The sequence below is a fragment of the Salvelinus fontinalis genome, chromosome 27 (assembly GCF_029448725.1).
Source record: "Salvelinus fontinalis isolate EN_2023a chromosome 27, ASM2944872v1, whole genome shotgun sequence".
NCBI classification, from domain to species: domain Eukaryota; kingdom Metazoa; phylum Chordata; class Actinopteri; order Salmoniformes; family Salmonidae; genus Salvelinus; species Salvelinus fontinalis.
Window position 1 is genome coordinate 40,827,012 of NC_074691.1, and position 22,458 is coordinate 40,849,469.

Sequence of the window (22,458 nt, forward strand, 5' to 3'; positions counted from 1 at the left end):
CTATTCACAAACAGACTGACTGTGAATTTAATATTTCAGTTTACTGAATCACAGAGGGTAATAGATACACTCTTTCGTATGGACCTATGTGGGTTTTCTTTTAATCATTTTTCCACTTTTCACAAATCAAATATCACTCCTCTGGGGAAAGTTACATGAATTGATTTTATTGATTGATCGATTAATTGATTGATCGCTTGATCGATTAATTGATGGGTTAATTTTCAGCCCAGGGCATGACCCTAGAGACACTGATGTGGATCAGACCATTATAAAAGGATGGGTTCCAGCTGCAGTGGTCAGAAACGTCAGAAAGATGACATCCACCATCCAGGGAAAGGCTCTCAAACCACCAACTCCTCCAACCACACTGTGAGTACCTATATACACCCAACTCCTCCAACCACACTGTGAGTACCTATATACACCCAACTCCTCCAACCACACTGTGAATACCTATATACACCCAACACCTCCAACCACACTGTGAGTACCTATATACACCCAACTCCTCCAACCACACTGTGAGTACCTATATACACCCAACACCTCCAACCACACTGTGAGTACCTATATACACCCAACTCCTCCAACCACACTGTGAGTACCTATATACACCCAACTCCTCCAACCACACTGTGAGTACCTATATACACCCAACTCCTCCAACCACACTCTGAGTACATATTACACCCAACACCTCCAACCACACTGTGAGTACCTATATACACCCAACACCTCCAACCACACTGTGAGTAGCTATATACACCCAACTCCTCCAACCACACTGTGAGTACCTATATACACCCAACTCCTCCAACCACACTCTGAGTACCTATATACACCCAACTCCTCCAACCACACTGTGAATACCTATATACACCCAACACCTCCAACCACACTGTGAGTACCTATATACACCCAACTCCTCCAACCACACTGTGAATACCTATATACACCCAACACCTCCAACCACACTGTGAGTACATATTACACCCAACTCCTCCAACCACACTGTGAGTAGCTATATACACCCAACTCCTCCAACCACACTGTGAGTACCTATATACACCCAACTCCTCCAACCACACTGTGAATACCTATATACACCCAACACCTCCAACCACACTGTGAGTACCTATATACACCCAACTCCTCCAACCACACTGTGAGTACCTATATACACCCAACACCTCCAACCACACTGTGAGTACCTATATACACCCAACTCCTCCAACCACACTGTGAGTACCTATATACACCCAACTCCTCCAACCACACTGTGAGTACCTATATACACCCAACTCCTCCAACCACACTCTGAGTACATATTACACCCAACACCTCCAACCACACTGTGAGTACCTATATACACCCAACACCTCCAACCACACTGTGAGTAGCTATATACACCCAACTCCTCCAACCACACTGTGAGTACCTATATACACCCAACTCCTCCAACCACACTGTGAGTACCTATATACACCCAACACCTCCAACAACACTGTGAGTACCTATATACACCCAACTCCTCCAACCACACTCTGAGTACATATTACACCCAACACCTCCAACCACACTGTGAGTACCTATATACACCCAACACCTCCAACCACACTGTGAGTACCTATATACACCCAACTCCTCCAACCACACTGTGAGTACCTATATACACCCAACACCTCCAACCACACTGTGAGTAGCTATATACACCCAACTCCTCCAACCACACTGTGAGTACCTATATACACCCAACTCCTCCAACCACACTGTGAGTACCTATATACACCCAACACCTCCAACAACACTGTGAGTACCTATATACACCCAACAACACTGTGAGTACCTATATACACCCAACTCCTCCAACCACACTGTGAATACCTATATACACCCAACTCCCCCAACCACACTGTGAGTACCTATATACACCCAACTCCTCCAACCACACTGTGAATACCTATATACACCCAACTCCTCCAACCACACTGTGAATACCTATATACACCCAACTCCTCCATCCACACTGTACTGTATGTATGAAAGATGACATGGGTCCCCAGATCCTCAAAAACTTCTACAGCTGCACCATCAAGAACATTCTGAACGGTTGCATCACTGCCTGGTATGGCGAATGCTCGGCATCCGACCGCAAGGCCCCACAGAGGGTAGTGCGTACGGCCCAGAACATCACTGGGGCCAAGCTTCCTGCCATCCAGGACCTATACACTAAGCGGTGTCAGAGGAAACCCCCCAAAAATTGTCAAAGACTCCAGTCACCCAAGTTATAGACTGTTCTAACTGCTACCGCACGGCAAGCGGTACCGGAGCGCCAAATCTAGGTCCAAATGGCTCCTAACCCGGAAGCTTATAAGAAATCTCGCTATGCCCTCCGATGAACCATCAAACAGGCAAAGCATCAATACAGGACTAAGATCGAATCGTACTACACCCGCTCTGATGCTCGTCGGATGTGGCAGGGCTTGCAAACCATTACAGACTACAAGGGGAAGCACAACTGAGAGCTGCCCAGTGACACGAGCCTACCAGACGAGCTAAATAACTTCTATGCTCGCTTCGAGGCAAATAACACAGAAACATTCATGAGAGCATCAGCTGTTCCGGATGACTGTGTGATCACGCTCTCCACAGCCGATATGAGTAAGACCTTTAATCAGGTCAACAATCACAAGGTCGCAGGGCCAGACGGATTACCAGGACGTGTACTCCGAGCATGCACTGACCAACTGGCAAGTGTCTTCACTGACATTTTCAACCTCTCCCTGTCTGAGTCTGAAATATCAACATCTTTCAAGCAGACCACCATAGTCCCTGTACCCAAGAACACTAAGGTAACCTGCCTAAATGACTACCGACCCATAGCAATCACATCTGTAGCCATGAAATTCTTGGAAAGGCTGGTCATGGCTCACATCAACACCATTATCCTAGAAAGAGGGTAGTGCGTACGGCCCAGTACATCACCGGGGCCAAGCTTCCTGTCATCCATGACCTCTATACCAGGCGGTGTCAGAGGAAGGCCGTAAAAATTGTAAAAGACACCAGCCACCCTAGTCATAGATTGTTCTCTCTACTACCGCACGGAAAGCGGTACCGGAGCACCAAGTCTAGGGCCAAGAGGATTCTAAACAGCTTCTACCCCCAAGCCATAAGACTCCTGAACATCTAATCAAATGGCTACTCAGACTATTTGCATTGTCACCCCTCTCTCCCCTCTTCTACGCTGCTGCTGCTACGCTGTGTTGTTGTTATCTATGCATAGTCACTTTAATAACTCCACCTACATGTACATATTATCTCAATTACCTCGGCACCGGTGCCCCCAGACATTGACTCAGTACTCCCTGTATATAGCCTCCACATTGACTCTGTACCGGTACCCCCTGTATATAGCCTCCACATTGTCTCTGTACCGGTACCCCCTGTATATAGCCTCCACATTGACTCTGTACCGTAACACCCTGTATATAGCCTCCACATTGACTCTGTACCATAACACCCTGTATATAGCCTCCACATTGACTTTGTACCGTAACACCCTGTATATAGCCTCCACATTGACTATGTACCGTAACACCCTGTATATAGCCTCCACATTGACTCTGTACCGTAACACCCTGTATATAGCCTCCACATTGACTCTGTACCGGTACCCCCTGTATATAGCCTCCACATTGACTCTGTACCGGTACCCCCTGTATATAGCCTCCACATTGTCTCTGTACCGGTACCCCCTGTATATAGCCTCCACATTGACTCTGTACCGTAACACCCTGTATATAGCCTCCACATTGACTCTGTACCATAACACCCTGTATATAGCCTCCACATTGACTTTGTACCGTAACACCCTGTATATAGCCTCCACATTGACTATGTACCGTAACACCCTGTATATAGCCTCCACATTGACTCTGTACCGTAACACCCTGTATATAGCCTCCACATTGACTCTGTACCGTAACACCCTGTATATAGCCTCCACATTGACTCTGTACCGTAACACCCTGTATATAGCCTCCACACTGACTCTATACCCCCTGTATATAGCCTCCACATTGACTCTGTACCCCCTGTATATAGCCTCCACATTGACTCTGTACCGTAACACCCTGTATATAGCCTCCACATTGACTCTGTACCGTAACACCCTGTATATAGCCTCCACACTGACTCTATACCCCCTGTATATAGCCTCCACACTGACTCTATACCCCCTGTTTATAGCCTCCACATTGACTCTGTACCGTAACACCCTGTATATAGCCTCCACATTGACTCTGTACCGTAACACCCTGTATATAGCCTCCACACTGACTCTATACCCCCTGTATATAGCTCCACATTGACTCTGTACCGTAACACCCTGTATATAGCCTCCACATTGACTCTATACCCCCTGTATATAGCCTCCACATTGACTCTGTACCGGTACCCCCTGTATAAAGCCCAGCTATTGTTATATACTGCTGCTCTTTAGTTATTTGTTATTCTTATCTCTTACTTTTTGGGGGGTATTTTCTTAAAACTGCATTGTTGGTTAAGGGCCTTGTTTTAACACTGCTGCTACTCGCTGTTTATTATCCATGCATAGTCACTTTACCTCTACCTACCGTACATGTACCAATTACCTCCACTAACCTTTACCCCCGCACATTGAATTGTTACCGATACCCCTTGTATATAGCCTCAATATTGTTATTTTATTTAGTTTTAGCTTATTTAGTAAGTATTTTCTTAACTGTATTTTCTTAAAACTGCATTGTTGGTTTAAGGGCTTGTAAGTCAGCATTTCACCGTATTCAGCGCATGTGACATTTGATTTGATTGGACAATAGAGTAACGAAAGTGGACAATTCATTCCATCAATCAATCAAGTTTATTTTATATAGCCCTTCGTACATCAGCTAATATCTCGAAGTGCTGTACAGAAACCCAGCCTAAAACCCCAAACAGCTAGTAATGAAGGTGTAGAAGCACATCATTCCACCATTTCTCAAAACAGGACAGTTATTTGACCTTTTGCCCCATTTTCTTTCCCCATGTATGACATCATAGATGTGAATCAGAGATTAATACGGTTATTACATTTCTTGATTTATATGGTGTATTTATGAAAAATGATAATATGACATCATCATTCTCACAAATATATTTTCTTCACTCAGGCACACAATACGGAACAGGCTTCCGGGAATGGTAAGTTACAATTTGTCAACTTGTTTCACAACATCATTTGTCAACCTGTTTCAGAACATAATTTGTCAACCTGTTTCAGAACATCATTTGTCAACCTGTTTCAGAACATAATTTGTCAATCTGTTTCAGAACATCATTTGTCAACCTTTTTCAGAACATCATTTGTCAACCTGTTTCAGAACATAATTTGTCAACCTGTTTCAGAACATCATTTGTCAACCTGTTTCAGAACATCATTTGTCAACCTGTTTCAGAACATAATTTGTCAACCTGTTTCAGAACATCATTTGTCAACCTCTTTCAGAACATCATTTGTCAACCTGTTTCAGAACATAATTTGTCAATCTGTTTCAGAACATCATTTGTCAACCTTTTTCAGAACATCATTTGTCAACCTGTTTCAGAACATCATTTGTCAACCTGTTTCAGAACATAATTTGTCAACCTGTTTCAGAACATCATTTGTCAACCTGTTTCAGAACATAATTTGTCAACCTGTTTCAGAACATCATTTGTCAACCTCTTTCAGAACATCATTTGTCAACCTGTTTCAGAACATCATTTTGCAAACCCTTTTACAATGACGACTATTGTCCGAGTTTTTGTTGATACGAAACCCTTGATTTCTTGATACCGAACTAGAAACCTTTACATATATTCCTGTCCCTTCCAGACGAAGACGTTGTCATTGCTCTGCACGACTTCAAACCAACCACGGACAATGACCTGCCGTTCAAAAAGGGAGAGAGGCTTCAGATCCTCGAGGAGTGAGTACAGTACAGTTCTGATTTAGAACAAACGGGTCATCACTCATTATAATTTATAGGGAGATGTCATGCTAATTTTGGGTTCTCAGACAATAGTCTGATAACACATCCTCGGTGTAATAATACAGGATAGCAGTACCCTTTTGGAGGCAACGTTACGTAGCTCATTTTGACGTGTAACGAAGTAGACAAAACATGCTCTGTTGTTGTTCTATGAAGGAATGGGGACTGGTGGCTTGCTAAGTCACTGGTGACGGGAGAGGAAGGGTGCATTCCATGTACGTACGTGGCCAGAGTAGACACCCTAGAAATAGAAAAGTAAGTGAATCTGCTCTGACATAAGTCAGCCATTTTCTTTTTGATAATTGAACACTTCGAGCGTGGGTTATCATACGTTTACAATACATACTTCACCATAGATCATTATAAATGAACTGAGTTGTGTTGACAGGAAATTAAAACCGCTTGCTTTTCCTGTATCAGTATGCTTCCTGTATCCGTATGCTTCCTGTATCAGTATGCTTCCTGTATCAGTATGTTTCCTGTATCAGTATGCCTCCTGTATCAATATCCTTCCTGTATCAGTATGCTTCCTGTATCCATATCCTTCCTGTATCCGTATTCTTCCTGCATCAGTATGCTTCCTGTATCAGTATGCTTCCTGTATCAGTATACTTCCTGTATCCGTATGCTTCCTGTATCAGTATACTTCCTGTATCAGTATGCTTCCTGTATCAGTATACTTCCTGTATCAGTATGCTTCCTGTATCCGTATGCTTCCTGTATCAGTATACTTCCTGTATCCGTATGCTTCCTGTATCAGTATACTTCCTGTATCAGTATGCTTCCTGTATCAGTATACTTCCTCATCAGTATCCTTCCTGTATTAGTATGCTTCCTGTATCCATATCCTTCCTGTATCAGTATGCTTCCTGTATCCATATCCTTCCTGTATCAGTATGCTTTCTGTATCCACATCCTTCCTGTATCAGTATGCTTCCTGTATCAGTATGCTTCCTGTATCCATACCCTTCCTGTATCCATATGCTTCCAGTATCAGTATGCTTCCTGTATCAGTATCCTTCCTGTATCAGTATGCTTCCTGTATCAGTATGCTTCCTGTATCCATACCCTTCCTGTATCCGTATGCTTCCTGTATTAGTATGCTTCCTGTATCAGTATCCTTCCTGTATCAGTATACTTCCTGTATCAGTATGCTTCCTGTATCAGTATACTTCCTGTATCAGTATGCTTCCTGTATCAGTATGCTTCCTGTATCAGTATGCTTCCTGTATCAGTATGCTTCCTGTATCAGTATGCCTCCTGTATCAGTATGCTTCCTGTATCAGTATACTTCCTGTATCAGTATGCTTCCTGTATCAGTATACTTCCTGTATCAGTATGCCTCCTGTATCCGTATGCTAAGTATGTAACACATTATTTGCCGTCACTTCCCTGTTCTTCCATGTATTGTAGATGGTTTTTCAAGGACCTGAGTCGTAGAGAGACAGAGCGTATTCTCCTGGCTCCGGGGAATAAAGCTGGGTCTTTTCTAGTTCGAGAGAGTGAGACCACCAAAGGTCAGAATCATCCTCTCTGCCTTTTAAAGTACAACGTCGCCATTTTCTGAACAACACAACATATGTATATTTTTTAAAATTCAAAATAGCTCCAAAAATATATACAATATAATACTGAAAGACTTGGAATGGTCAAATCATCCATCTTGTACGTGTAACCATATAATTGACATTAACAGAACTGACATATTCAGTAAACAAACTGATACAAACCGATATCAAGGACTGAAAAAAATCCCCATAAAGCTGTAAGCTAATCAAATCAAATTTTATTTGTCACATACACATGGTTAGCAGATGTTAATGCGAGTGTAGCGAAAAATGCTTGTGCTTCTAGTTCCCGACCGTGCAGTAATATCTAAACACACACTAACACTGTATGTATCATTGACATGTCTCCCAAAGGTGCTTTCTCCCTGTCCATCAGAGACGCAGGGCTGGAGCATGGGGATGTGGTGAAACACTACAAGATCCGCTCCCTGGATAACGGAGGGTTCTACATCTCTCCGTCCACCTCCTTCTCTTCCCTGCAGGAGCTGGTCAAGTACTACACACGTGAGTTAAAATGACCGTTGTCACGTTCGTCGTAGTGAGGAGGAGACCAAGGCCTGATGTGAATACATTCTTCTTTTAATGATAACGGAAGAACACTGAAACAAAAAACGAACGTGAAGATGTAAAATAACTCAGTGCTGACATGCAACTACTCATAGACAACTACCCACAAAACCTAAATGGAAAAATGGCCACCTAAATAGGATCCCCAATCAGAGACAACGAGAAACAGCTGCCTCTGATTGGGAACCAATTCAGGCCACCATAAACCTACATTACCTAGACATACAAAAATCCCCATAGATAAACAAAACATTTTTTTTCTTTATTTCCCTGGAAATAAAGTGTCCTGGGGTAAAGAATACCTTGTAGAAAACCTTGTAGAAAAAGAAACATAAGGAAGTTTGAGGTTAAAGTTCATATGACCTCTTAAGGTCAAGGAGTAAAAGCCGTAGACAGGAATCCAATCATCGTGTGGCATTTCAAAGTAAACCAGTTAACTACACCGATGTTTTTTTAACCCGAGTGTAGATTTAAGCCCGCCACGTTGGCGTGGTCGTCGTGGTTCACGTGTGATTGCGCAACGTGCTATCACTGAACAATCTCTGACCTTTTCACGGCTTCAGCAAAACTTAACAACTTGACTTCCTTACACGTCAAATAGACCGAAGAGGCCAACCTACATCTATACGTTTACCCGTATGAGAGGATGAGGATCTGACTATCAGCTAGCAGGAAGTAACGTCAACTCTTTAGATTTAGTGAAGTAAAGTCTTCTTGATTAGAAGCTTAAGGAGGTTCTCTGCCTCATGTTGTGCACTGCTTCATTTCCTGTCGAGGTGAGCAGTGCTCTTTCCTCTACTGTTGTGGCCGAATAACCAAATAAGTAGATCAGCCCCCCCCCCCCCCCCCCCTTCCAGACACATTCCTAAGTCAGATAGGTTTTCTCTCATCAAATCACATTTTATTTGTCCCCTGAGCCGAATATAACGGTTGTAGACTTTACAATGAATTGCTGGCTTACGAGCCCTTCCCAACAATGTGGAACATTTGTATTTGTACCATAAGAGGAATAAAATACACAAGAATGGAGCTATATACAGGGAGTACCAGTACCGAGTCAATGTGGAGAGGTATGAGGTATTTAAGCTAGATACAGTGTATTCAGAAAGTATTCAGACCCCTTGACTTTTTCCACATATTGTTACGTTACAGCCTTATTCTAAAATGGATTAAATAAAAATTTTTATCCTCATCAATCTGTACACAATACTCCATAATGACAAAGCAAAAACAGGTTCACTGAAATGTTAGCACATTTATTAAAATCAAAATACGGGGAATCCTAAGTGGCGCAGCGGTTTAAGGAACTGCATCGCAGTGCTAGAGGCATCACTACAGACCTAGGTTCGATCCCGGGCTGTGTTGCAGCTGGCTGCGACCGGGATACCCGTGAAGCGGCATGCATTGGTGCGACTGTCTTCCTGGGTTAATAAGCGGGTACTATGTCAAGAAGCAGTGTGGCTTGGCAGAGTTGTGTTTCAGAGGACGTATGGCTTTCGACCTTCACACTCTCCTTGCAGCAATGAGACTGTAACTACCATATGGATATCATGAAAAAGGGATCAGAAATGGAAATACCTTATATACTAAGGTATTCAGACCCTTTGCTACGAGACTTGACATTGAGCTCCGGTGGATCCTGTTTCCATTGATCATCCTTGAGATGTTTTTAAAACTTGATTGTAGTCCCCCTGTGGTAAATTCAATAGATTGAACATGATTTGGAAAGGCACACACCTGTCTATATAAGGTCCCACAGTTGACAGTGCATGTCAGAGCAAAAACAGAGCCATGAGGTCGAAGGAATTGTCCATAAAGCTCTGAAACAGGATTGTGTCGAGGCACAGATCTGGGGAAGGGGACCAATAACTGCAGCGTTGAAGGTCCACAAGAACACAGTGGCCTCAATCAACCTTAAATGGAAGAAGTTTGGCCACCAAGACTCTTCCTAGTGCTGGCCACCCGGCCAAAATGAACAATCGGGGGAGAAGGGCCTTGGTCAGGGAGGTGACCAAGAACCCTATGGTCACTCTGACAGAGTTCCAGAGTTCCTATGTGGAGATGGGAGAACCTTCCAGAAGGACAACTATCTCCGCAGCACTCCACCAATCAGGCCTTTATGGTAGAGTGGCCAGACGGAAGCCACTCTTCAGTAAAAGGCACATGACGGCCCACTTGGAGTTTGTCAAAAGGCACCTAAAGGACTCTTAGACCATGAGAAACAAGATTCTCTGGTCTGATGAAACCAAGATAGAACTCTTTGGCCTGAATGCCAAGCATCACCTCTGTAGGAAACCAGGCACCATCCCTATGGTGAAGCATGGTGTTGTCAGCATCATGCTGTGGGGCTGTTTTTTCAGCGGCAGGGAGACTAGTCAGGATCGAGGAAAGATGAACAGAGCAGAGTAATGAGAACTCCTTGATGAAAACCTGCTCCAGAGCGCTCAGAACCTCAGACTGGGGTTAAGGTTCACCTTCCAACAGGACAACCACCCTTAGCACACAGCCAAGGCAACGCAGGAGTGGCTTCAGGAACAAGTTGACTTGAAACCGATCTAACATCTCTGCAGAGACCTGAAAATAGCTGTGCAGCAACACTCCCCATCCAACCTGACAGAGCTTGAGAGGATCTGCAGAGAAGAATGGGTGAAACTCCCCAAATACAGGAGTGCCACGCTTGTAGCGTCATACCCAAGAAGACTCAAGACTATAATCGCTGCCAAAGGTGCTTCAACAAAGTACTGAGTAAAGGATCTGAATACTTACGTAAATATTATATTTCAGTTTTTGTTATTGGTAATACATTTGCAAAATGTATAAAAATCTGTTTTTGCTTTGTCATTATGCTGTATTGTGTGTAGATTGATGAGTGCATGTAAAAAAAAAAAAAAAAACTATTTTAGAATAAGGCTGTAACGTAACAAAATATTGAAAAAGGGGTCTGAATACTTTCCGAATGCACTCTATTTAAAGCAGAGTCGCCATAAAATAATATTTTATTAATCCCCCAGAGGGGAAATTTGAATGCACCATCTAATACACAGGTGTCAAACTCATTCCACGGAGGGCCGAGTGTCTGCGGGTTTTCGCTTCTCCCTTGTACTTGATTGATGAATTAACATCACTAATTAGTTAGGAACTCCCCACACCTGGTTGTCTAGGGCTTTATTGAAAGGAAAAACCAAAAACCTGCAGACACTAGGCCCTCCGTGGAATGAGTTTGACACCCCTGATCTAATACATTACCAATAAATACGGCATTAAAAACACAACACAGACACTAAAATCAGCACATCATCAATGAATATAAACATCTGAGTGTTTATGTTAAAAAGCCTCATAGCATATGGTTAAATATATGAATATGTAATATATAATATAATATATACCATATGAATATGGTTAAAAGGATCTGCTGAAATGTTCTGTTTGGGACCTTGTAAACATGCAGCCTTGTTTAGTAATTGGAACACTGGAATGGGAGATGTAATCTACTCCTCCATTAGGATGATAGATGTAATCTACACCTCCATTAGGATGATAGATGATAGATGTAATCTACACCTCCATTAGGATGATAGATGATAGATGTAATCTACACCTCCATTAGGATGATAGATGATAGATGTAATCTACACCTCCATTAGGATGATAGATGTAATCTACTCCTCCATTAGGATGATAGATGATAGATGTAATCTACTCCACCATTAGGATGATAGATGTAATCTACTCCTCCATTACGATGATAGATGTAATCTACTCCTCCATTAGGATGACAGATGTAATCTACTCCTCCATTAGGATGATAGATGTAATCTACACCTCCATTAGGATGATAGATGATAGATGTAATCTACTCCTCCATTAGGATGATAGATGATAGATGTAATCTACTCCTCCATTAGGATGATAGATGTAATCTACTCCTCCATTAGGATGATAGATGTAATCTACTCCTCCATTAGGATGATAGATGATAGATGTAATCTACTCCTCCATTAGGATGATAGATGTAATCTACTCCTCCATTAGGATGATAGATGTAATCTACTCCTCCATTAGGATGACAGATGTAATCTACTCCTCCATTAGGATGATAGATGATAGATGTAATCTACACCTCCATTAGGATGATAGATGATAGATGTAATCTACTCCTCCATTAGAATGACAGATGTAATCTACTCCTCCATTAGGATGATAGATGATAGATGTAATCTACTCCTCCATTAGGATGATAGATGATAGATGTAATCTACACCTCCATTAGGATGATAGATGTAATCTACTTCTCCATTAGGATGATAGATGTAATCTACTCCTCCATTAGAATGATAGATGTAATCTACACCTCCATTAGGATGATAGATGTAATCTACACCTCCATTAGGATGATAGATGTAATCTACTCCTCCATTAGGATGATAGATGTAATCTACACCTCCATTAGGATGATAGATGATAGATGTAATCTACTCCTCCATTAGGATGATAGATGATAGATGTAATCTACACCTCCATTAGGATGATAGATGTAATCTACACCTCCATTAGGATGATAGATGACAGATGTAATCTACTCCTCCATTAGGATGATAGACGTAATCCACACCTTCATTAGGATGACAGATGTAATCTACTCCTCCATTAGGATGATAGATGTAATCTACTCCTCCATTAGGATGATAGATGTAATCTACTCCTCCATTAGGATGATAGATGTAATCAACTCCTCCATTGGGATGATAGATGTAATCTACACCTCCATTAGGATGATAGATGTAATCTACACCTCCATTAGGATGATAGATGTAATCTACTCCTCCATTAGGATGATAGATGTAATCTACACCTCCATTAGGATGATAGATGTAATCTACACCTCCATTAGGATGATAGATGTAATCTACTCCTCCATTAGGATGACAGATGTAATCTACTCCTCCATTAGGATGATAGATGTAATCTACTCCTCCATTAGGATGATAGATGATAGATGTAGTCTACTCCTCCATTAGGATGATAGATGTAATCTACACCTCCATTAGGATGATAGATGTAATCTACTCCTCCATTAGGATGATAGATGTAATCTACTCCTCCATTAGGATGATAGATGATAGATGTAATCTACTCCTCCATTAGGATGATAGATGTAATCTACTCCTCCATTAGGATGATAGATGATAGATGTAATCTACACCTCCATTAGGATGATAGATGATAGATGTAATCTACTCCTCCATTAGGATGATAGATGTAATCTACACCTCCATTAGGATGATAGATGTAATCTACTCCTCCATTAGGATGATAGATGTAATCTACTCCTCCATTAGGATGATAGATGTAATCTACTCCTCCATTAGGATGATAGATGTAATCTACTCCTCCAGTAGGATGATAGATGTAATCTACACCTCCATTAGGATGATAGATGTAATCTACTCCTCCATTAGGATGATAGATGATAGATGTAATCTACTCCTCCATTAGGATGATAGATGTAATCTACTCCTCCATTAGGATGATAGATGTAATCTACTCCTCCATTAGGATGACAGATGTAATCTACTCCTCCATTAGGATGATAGATGATAGATGTAATCTACACCTCCATTAGGATGATAGATGATAGATGTAATCTACTCCTCCATTAGGATGATAGATGTAATCTACACCTCCATTAGGATGATAGATGTAATCTACTCCTCCATTAGGATGATAGATGTAATCTACTCCTCCATTAGGATGATAGATGTAATCTACTCCTCCATTAGGATGATAGATGTAATCTACACCCCCATTAGGATGATAGATGATAGATGTAATCTACTCCTCCATTAGGATGATAGATGTAATCTACTCCTCCATTAGGATGATAGATGATAGATGTAATCTACTCCTCCATTAGGATGATAGATGTAATCTACACCTCCATTAGGATGATAGATGTAATCTACACCTCCATTAGGATGATAGATGTAATCTACTCCTCCATTAGGATGATAGATGATAGATGTAATCTACTCCTCCATTAGGATGATAGATGTAATCTACTCCTCCATTAGGATGATAGATGTAATCTACTCCTCCATTAGGATGATAGATGTAATCTACACCTCCATTAGGATGATAGATGTAATCTACTCCTCCATTAGGATGATAGATGTAATCTACTCCTCCATTAGGATGATACATGTAATCTACTCCTCCATTAGGATGATAGATGTAATCTACTCCTCCATTAGGATGATAGATGATAGATGTAATCTACTCCTCCATTAGGATGATAGATGTAATCTACACCTCCATTAGGATGATAGATGATAGATGTTATCTACTCCTCCATTAGGATGATAGATGTAATCTACTCCTCCATTAGGATGATAGATGTAATCTACTCCTCCATTAGGATGATAGATGTAATCTACACCTCCATTAGGATGATAGATGTAATCTACTCCACCATTAGGATGATAGATGTAATCTACACCTCCAATAGGATGATAGATGTAATCTACACCTCCATTAGGATGATAGATGATAGATGTAATCTACTCCTCCATTAGGATGATAGATGTAATCTACTCCTCCATTAGGATGACAGATGTAATCTACTCCTCCATTAGGATGATAGATGTAATCTACTCCTCCATTAGGATGATAGATGATAGATGTAATCTACTCCTCCATTGGGATGATAGATGTAATCTACTCCTCCATTAGGATGACAGATGTAATCTACTCCTCCATTAGGATGATAGATGTAATCTACTCCTCCATTAGGATGATAGATGATAGATGTAATCTACTCCTCCATTGGGATGATAGATGTAATCTACACCTCCATTAGGATGATAGATGTAATCTACTCCTCCATTAGGATGATAGATGATAGATGTAATCTACTCCTCCATTAGGATGATAGATGTAATCTACTTCTCCATTAGGATGATATATGTAATCTACTCCTCCATTAGGATGATAGATGTAATCTACACCTCCATTACGATGATAGATGTAATCTACTCCTCCATTAGGATGATAGATGTAATCTACTCCTCCATTAGGATGATAGATGTAATCTACTCCTCCACTAGGATGACAGATGTAATCTACTCCTCCATTAGGATGATAGATGATAGATGTAATCTACACCTCCATTAGGATGATAGATGATAGATGTAATCTACTCCTCCATTAGGATGATAGATGTAATCTACTCCTCCATTAGGATGATAGATGTAATCTACACCTCCATTAGGATGATAGATGTAATCTACTCCTCCATTAGGATGATAGATGATAGATGTAATCTACTCCTCCATTAGGATGATAGATGATAGATGTAATCTACTCCTCCATTAGGATGATAGATGACAGATGTAATCTACTCCTCCATTAGGATGATAGACGTAATCCACACCTTCATTAGGATGACAGATGTAATCCACACCTTCATTAGGATGACAGATGTAATCTACTCCTCCATTAGGATGATAGATGTAATCTACACCTCCATTAGGATGATAGATGTAATCTACTCCTCCATTAGGATGATAGATGTAATCTACTCCTCCATTAGGATGACAGATGTAATCTACTCCTCCATTAGGATGATAGATGTAATCTACTCCTCCATTAGGATGATAGATGATAGATGTAATCTACTCCTCCATTAGGATGATAGATGTAATCTACACCTCCATTAGGATGATAGATGTAATCTACACCTCCATTAGGATGATATATGTAATCTACTCCTCCATTAGGATGATAGATGTAATCTACTCCTCCATTGGGATGATAGATGTAATCTACTCCTCCATTAGGATGATAGATGTAATCTACTCCTCCATTAGGGTGATAGATGTAATCTACACCTCCATTAGGATGATAGATGTAATCTACTCCTCCATTAGGATGATAGATGATAGATGTAATCTACTCCTCCATTAGGATGATAGATGTAATCTACTCCTCCATTAGGATGATAGATGTAATCTACACCTCCATTAGGATGATAGATGTAATCTACTCCTCCATTAGGATGACAGATGTAATCTACTCCTCCATTAGGATGATAGATGTAATCTACTCCTCCATTAGGATGATAGATGATAGATGTAATCTACTCCTCCATTAGGATGATAGATGTAATCTACTCCTCCATTAGGATGATAGATGTAATCTACTCCTCCATTAGGATTTTAAATGTAATCTACTCCTCCATTAGGATGATAGATGATAGATGTAATCTACTCCGCCATTAGGATGATAGATGACAGATGTAATCTACTCCTCCATTAGGATGATAGATGTAATCTACACCTCCATTAGGATGATAGATGTAATCTACACCTCAATTAGGATGATAGATGTAATCTACTCCTCCATTAGGATGATAGATGTAATCTACACCTCCATTAGGATGATAGATGTAATCTACTCCTCCATTAGGATGATAGATGTAATCTACACCTCCATTAGGATGATAGATGTAATCTACACCTCCATTAGGATGATAGATGTAATCTACTCCTCCATTAGGATGATAGATGTAATCTACACCTCCATTAGGATGATAGATGTAATCTACTCCTCCATTAGGATGATAGATGATAGATGTAATCTACTCCTCCATTAGGATGATAGATGTAATCTACTCCTCCATTAGGATGATAGATGTAATCTACTCCTCCATTAGGATGATAGATGATAGATGTAATCTACTCCTCCATTGGGATGATAGATGTAATCTACACCTCCATTAGGATGATAGATGTAATCTACTCCTCCATTAGGATGATAGATGATAGATGTAATCTACTCCTCCATTAGGATGATAGATGTAATCTACTTCTCCATTAGGATGATAGATGTAATCTACACCTCCATTAGGATGATAGATGTAATCTACTCCTCCATTAGGATGATAGATGTAATCTACACCTCCATTAGGATGATAGATGTAATCTACTCCTCCATTAGGATGATAGATGTAATCTACTCCTCCATTAGGATGATAGATGTAATCTACTCCTCCATTAGGATGATAGATGTAATCAACTCCTCCATTGGGATGATAGATGATAGATGTAATCTACTTCTCCATTAGGATGTTAGATGTAATCTACTCCTCCATTGGGATGATAGATGATAGATGTAATCTACTTCTCCATTAGGATGATAGATGTAATCTACACCTCCATTAGGATGATAGATGTAATCTACACCTCCATTACGATGATAGATGTAATCTACTCCTCCATTAGGATGATAGATGTAATCTACTCCTCCATTAGGATGATAGATGTAATCTACTCCTCCATTAGGATGACAGATGTAATCTACTCCTCCATTAGGATGATAGATGATAGATGTAATCTACACCTCCATTAGGATGATAGATGATAAATGTAATCTACTCCTCCATTAGGATGATAGATGATAGATGTAATCTACACCTCCATTAGGATGATAGATGACAGATGTAATCTACTCCTCCATTAGGATGATAGATGTAATCCACACCTTCATTAGGATGACAGATGTAATCTACTCCTCCATTAGGATGATAGATGTAATCTAAACCTCCATTAGGATGATAGATGTAATCTACTCCTCCATTAGGATGATAGATGTAATCTACTCCTCCATTAGGATGACAGATGTAATCTACTCCTCCATTAGGATGATAGATGTAATCTACTCCTCCATTAGGATGATAGATGATAGATGTAATCTACTCCTCCATTAGGATGATAGATGTAATCTACACCTCCATTGGGATGATAGATGTAATCTACACCTCCATTAGGATGATAGATGTAATCTACTCCTCCATTAGGATGATAGATGATAGATGTAATCTACTCCTCCATTAGGATGATAGATGTAATCTACTTCTCCATTAGGATGATATATGTAATCTACTCCTCCATTAGGATGATAGATGTAATCTACACCTCCATTACGATGATAGATGTAATCTACTCCTCCATTAGGATGATAGATGTAATCTACTCCTCCATTAGGATGATAGATGTAATCTACTCCTCCACTAGGATGACAGATGTAATCTACTCCTCCATTAGGATGATAGATGATAGATGTAATCTACACCTCCATTAGGATGATAGATGATAGATGTAATCTACTCCTCCATTAGGATGATAGATGTAATCTACTCCTCCATTAGGATGATAGATGTAATCTACACCTCCATTAGGATGATAGATGTAATCTACTCCTCCATTAGGATGATAGATGATAGATGTAATCTACTCCTCCATTAGGATGATAGATGATAGATGTAATCTACTCCTCCATTAGGATGATAGATGACAGATGTAATCTACTCCTCCATTAGGATGATATACGTAATCCACACCTTCATTAGGATGACAGATGTAATCTACTCCTCCATTAGGATGATAGATGTAATCTACACCTCCATTAGGATGATAGATGTAATCTACTCCTCCATTAGGATGATAGATGTAATCTACTCCTCCATTAGGATGACAGATGTAATCTACTCCTCCATTAGGATGATAGATGTAATCTACTCCTCCATTAGGATGATAGATGATAGATGTAATCTACTCCTCCATTAGGATGATAGATGTAATCTACACCTCCATTAGGATGATAGATGTAATCTACACCTCCATTAGGATGATATATGTAATCTACTCCTCCATTAGGATGATAGATGTAATCTACTCCTCCATTGGGATGATAGATGTAATCTACTCCTCCATTAGGATGATAGATGTAATCTACTCCTCCATTAGGGTGATAGATGTAATCTACACCTCCATTAGGATGATAGATGTAATCTACTCCTCCATTAGGATGATAGATGATAGATGTAATCTACTCCTCCATTAGGATGATAGATGTAATCTACTCCTCCATTAGGATGATAGATGTAATCTACACCTCCATTAGGATGATAGATGTAATCTACTCCTCCATTAGGATGACAGATGTAATCTACTCCTCCATTAGGATGATAGATGTAATCTACTCCTCCATTAGGATGATAGATGATAGATGTAATCTACTCCTCCATTAGGATGATAGATGTAATCTACTCCTCCATTAGGATGATAGATGTAATCTACTCCTCCATTAGGATTTTAAATGTAATCTACTCCTCCATTAGGATGATAGATGATAGATGTAATCTACTCCGCCATTAGGATGATAGATGACAGATGTAATCTACTCCTCCATTAGGATGATAGATGTAATCTACACCTCCATTAGGATGATAGATGTAATCTACACCTCAATTAGGATGATAGATGTAATCTACTCCTCCATTAGGATGATAGATGTAATCTACACCTCCATTAGGATGATAGATGTAATCTACTCCTCCATTAGGATGATAGATGTAATCTACACCTCCATTAGGATGATAGATGTAATCTACACCTCCATTAGGATGATAGATGTAATCTACTCCTCCATTAGGATGATAGATGTAATCTACACCTCCATTAGGATGATAGATGTAATCTACTCCTCCATTAGGATGATAGATGATAGATGTAATCTACTCCTCCATTAGGATGATAGATGTAATCTACTCCTCCATTAGGATGATAGATGTAATCTACTCCTCCATTAGGATGATAGATGATAGATGTAATCTACTCCTCCATTGGGATGATAGATGTAATCTACACCTCCATTAGGATGATAGATGTAATCTACTCCTCCATTAGGATGATAGATGATAGATGTAATCTACTCCTCCATTAGGATGATAGATGTAATCTACTTCTCCATTAGGATGATAGATGTAATCTACACCTCCATTAGGATGATAGATGTAATCTACTCCTCCATTAGGATGATAGATGTAATCTACACCTCCATTAGGATGATAGATGTAATCTACTCCTCCATTAGGATGATAGATGTAATCTACTCCTCCATTAGGATGATAGATGTAATCTACTCCTCCATTAGGATGATAGATGTAATCTACTCCTCCATTAGGATGATAGATGTAATCTACACCTCCATTAGGATGATAGATGTAATCTACTCCTCCATTAGGATGATAGATGTAATCTACTCCTCCATTAGGATGACAGATGTAATCTACTCCTCCATTAGGATGATAGATGTAATCTACTCCTCCATTAGGATGATAGATGATAGATGTAATCTACTCCTCCATTAGGATGATAGATGTAATCTACACCTCCATTAGGATGATAGATGTAATCTACACCTCCATTAGGATGATATATGTAATCTACTCCTCCATTAGGATGATAGATGTAATCTACTCCTCCATTGGGATGATAGATGTAATCTACTCCTCCATTAGGATGATAGATGTAATCTACTCCTCCATTAGGGTGATAGATGTAATCTACACCTCCATTAGGATGATAGATGTAATCTACTCCTCCATTAGGATGATAGATGATAGATGTAATCTACTCCTCCATTAGGATGATAGATGTAATCTACTCCTCCATTAGGATGATAGATGTAATCTACACCTCCATTAGGATGATAGATGTAATCTACTCCTCCATTAGGATGACAGATGTAATCTACTCCTCCATTAGGATGATAGATGTAATCTACTCCTCCATTAGGATGATAGATGATAGATGTAATCTACTCCTCCATTAGGATGATAGATGTAATCTACTCCTCCATTAGGATGATAGATGTAATCTACTCCTCCATTAGGATTTTAAATGTAATCTACTCCTCCATTAGGATGATAGATGATAGATGTAATCTACTCCGCCATTAGGATGATAGATGACAGATGTAATCTACTCCTCCATTAGGATGATAGATGTAATCTACACCTCCATTAGGATGATAGATGTAATCTACACCTCAATTAGGATGATAGATGTAATCTACTCCTCCATTAGGATGATAGATGTAATCTACACCTCCATTAGGATGATAGATGTAATCTACTCCTCCATTAGGATGATAGATGTAATCTACACCTCCATTAGGATGATAGATGTAATCTACACCTCCATTAGGATGATAGATGTAATCTACTCCTCCATTAGGATGATAGATGTAATCTACACCTCCATTAGGATGATAGATGTAATCTACTCCTCCATTAGGATGATAGATGATAGATGTAATCTACTCCTCCATTAGGATGATAGATGTAATCTACTCCTCCATTAGGATGATAGATGTAATCTACTCCTCCATTAGGATGATAGATGATAGATGTAATCTACTCCTCCATTGGGATGATAGATGTAATCTACACCTCCATTAGGATGATAGATGTAATCTACTCCTCCATTAGGATGATAGATGATAGATGTAATCTACTCCTCCATTAGGATGATAGATGTAATCTACTTCTCCATTAGGATGATAGATGTAATCTACACCTCCATTAGGATGATAGATGTAATCTACTCCTCCATTAGGATGATAGATGTAATCTACACCTCCATTAGGATGATAGATGTAATCTACTCCTCCATTAGGATGATAGATGTAATCTACTCCTCCATTAGGATGATAGATGTAATCTACTCCTCCATTAGGATGATAGATGTAATCAACTCCTCCATTGGGATGATAGATGATAGATGTAATCTACTTCTCCATTAGGATGTTAGATGTAATCTACTCCTCCATTGGGATGATAGATGATAGATGTAATCTACTTCTCCATTAGGATGATAGATGTAATCTACACCTCCATTAGGATGATAGATGTAATCTACACCTCCATTACGATGATAGATGTAATCTACTCCTCCATTAGGATGATAGATGTAATCTACTCCTCCATTAGGATGATAGATGTAATCTACTCCTCCATTAGGATGACAGATGTAATCTACTCCTCCATTAGGATGATAGATGATAGATGTAATCTACACCTCCATTAGGATGATAGATGATAAATGTAATCTACTCCTCCATTAGGATGATAGATGATAGATGTAATCTACACCTCCATTAGGATGATAGATGACAGATGTAATCTACTCCTCCATTAGGATGATAGATGTAATCCACACCTTCATTAGGATGACAGATGTAATCTACTCCTCCATTAGGATGATAGATGTAATCTAAACCTCCATTAGGATGATAGATGTAATCTACTCCTCCATTAGGATGATAGATGTAATCTACTCCTCCATTAGGATGACAGATGTAATCTACTCCTCCATTAGGATGATAGATGTAATCTACTCCTCCATTAGGATGATAGATGATAGATG

The 22,458-nt window shown here is 39.9% G+C and overlaps 1 protein-coding gene across 1 annotated transcript in view; it reads left to right on the forward strand.

Annotated features, from left to right (window-relative positions):
- blk (BLK proto-oncogene, Src family tyrosine kinase) overlaps positions 1–22,458 on the forward strand; it is a 38,686-nt gene that overhangs the window by 1,346 nt on the left and 14,882 nt on the right. The window contains exons 2-7 of the mRNA XM_055885776.1: positions 229–372; positions 5,193–5,223; positions 5,897–5,990; positions 6,210–6,308; positions 7,467–7,570; positions 7,976–8,125. Of these exons, the coding sequence (XP_055741751.1) occupies positions 280–372; positions 5,193–5,223; positions 5,897–5,990; positions 6,210–6,308; positions 7,467–7,570; positions 7,976–8,125 (571 nt within the window). The 5' untranslated portion in view covers positions 229–279. The remainder of the gene's footprint in view (positions 1–228; positions 373–5,192; positions 5,224–5,896; positions 5,991–6,209; positions 6,309–7,466; positions 7,571–7,975; positions 8,126–22,458) is intronic.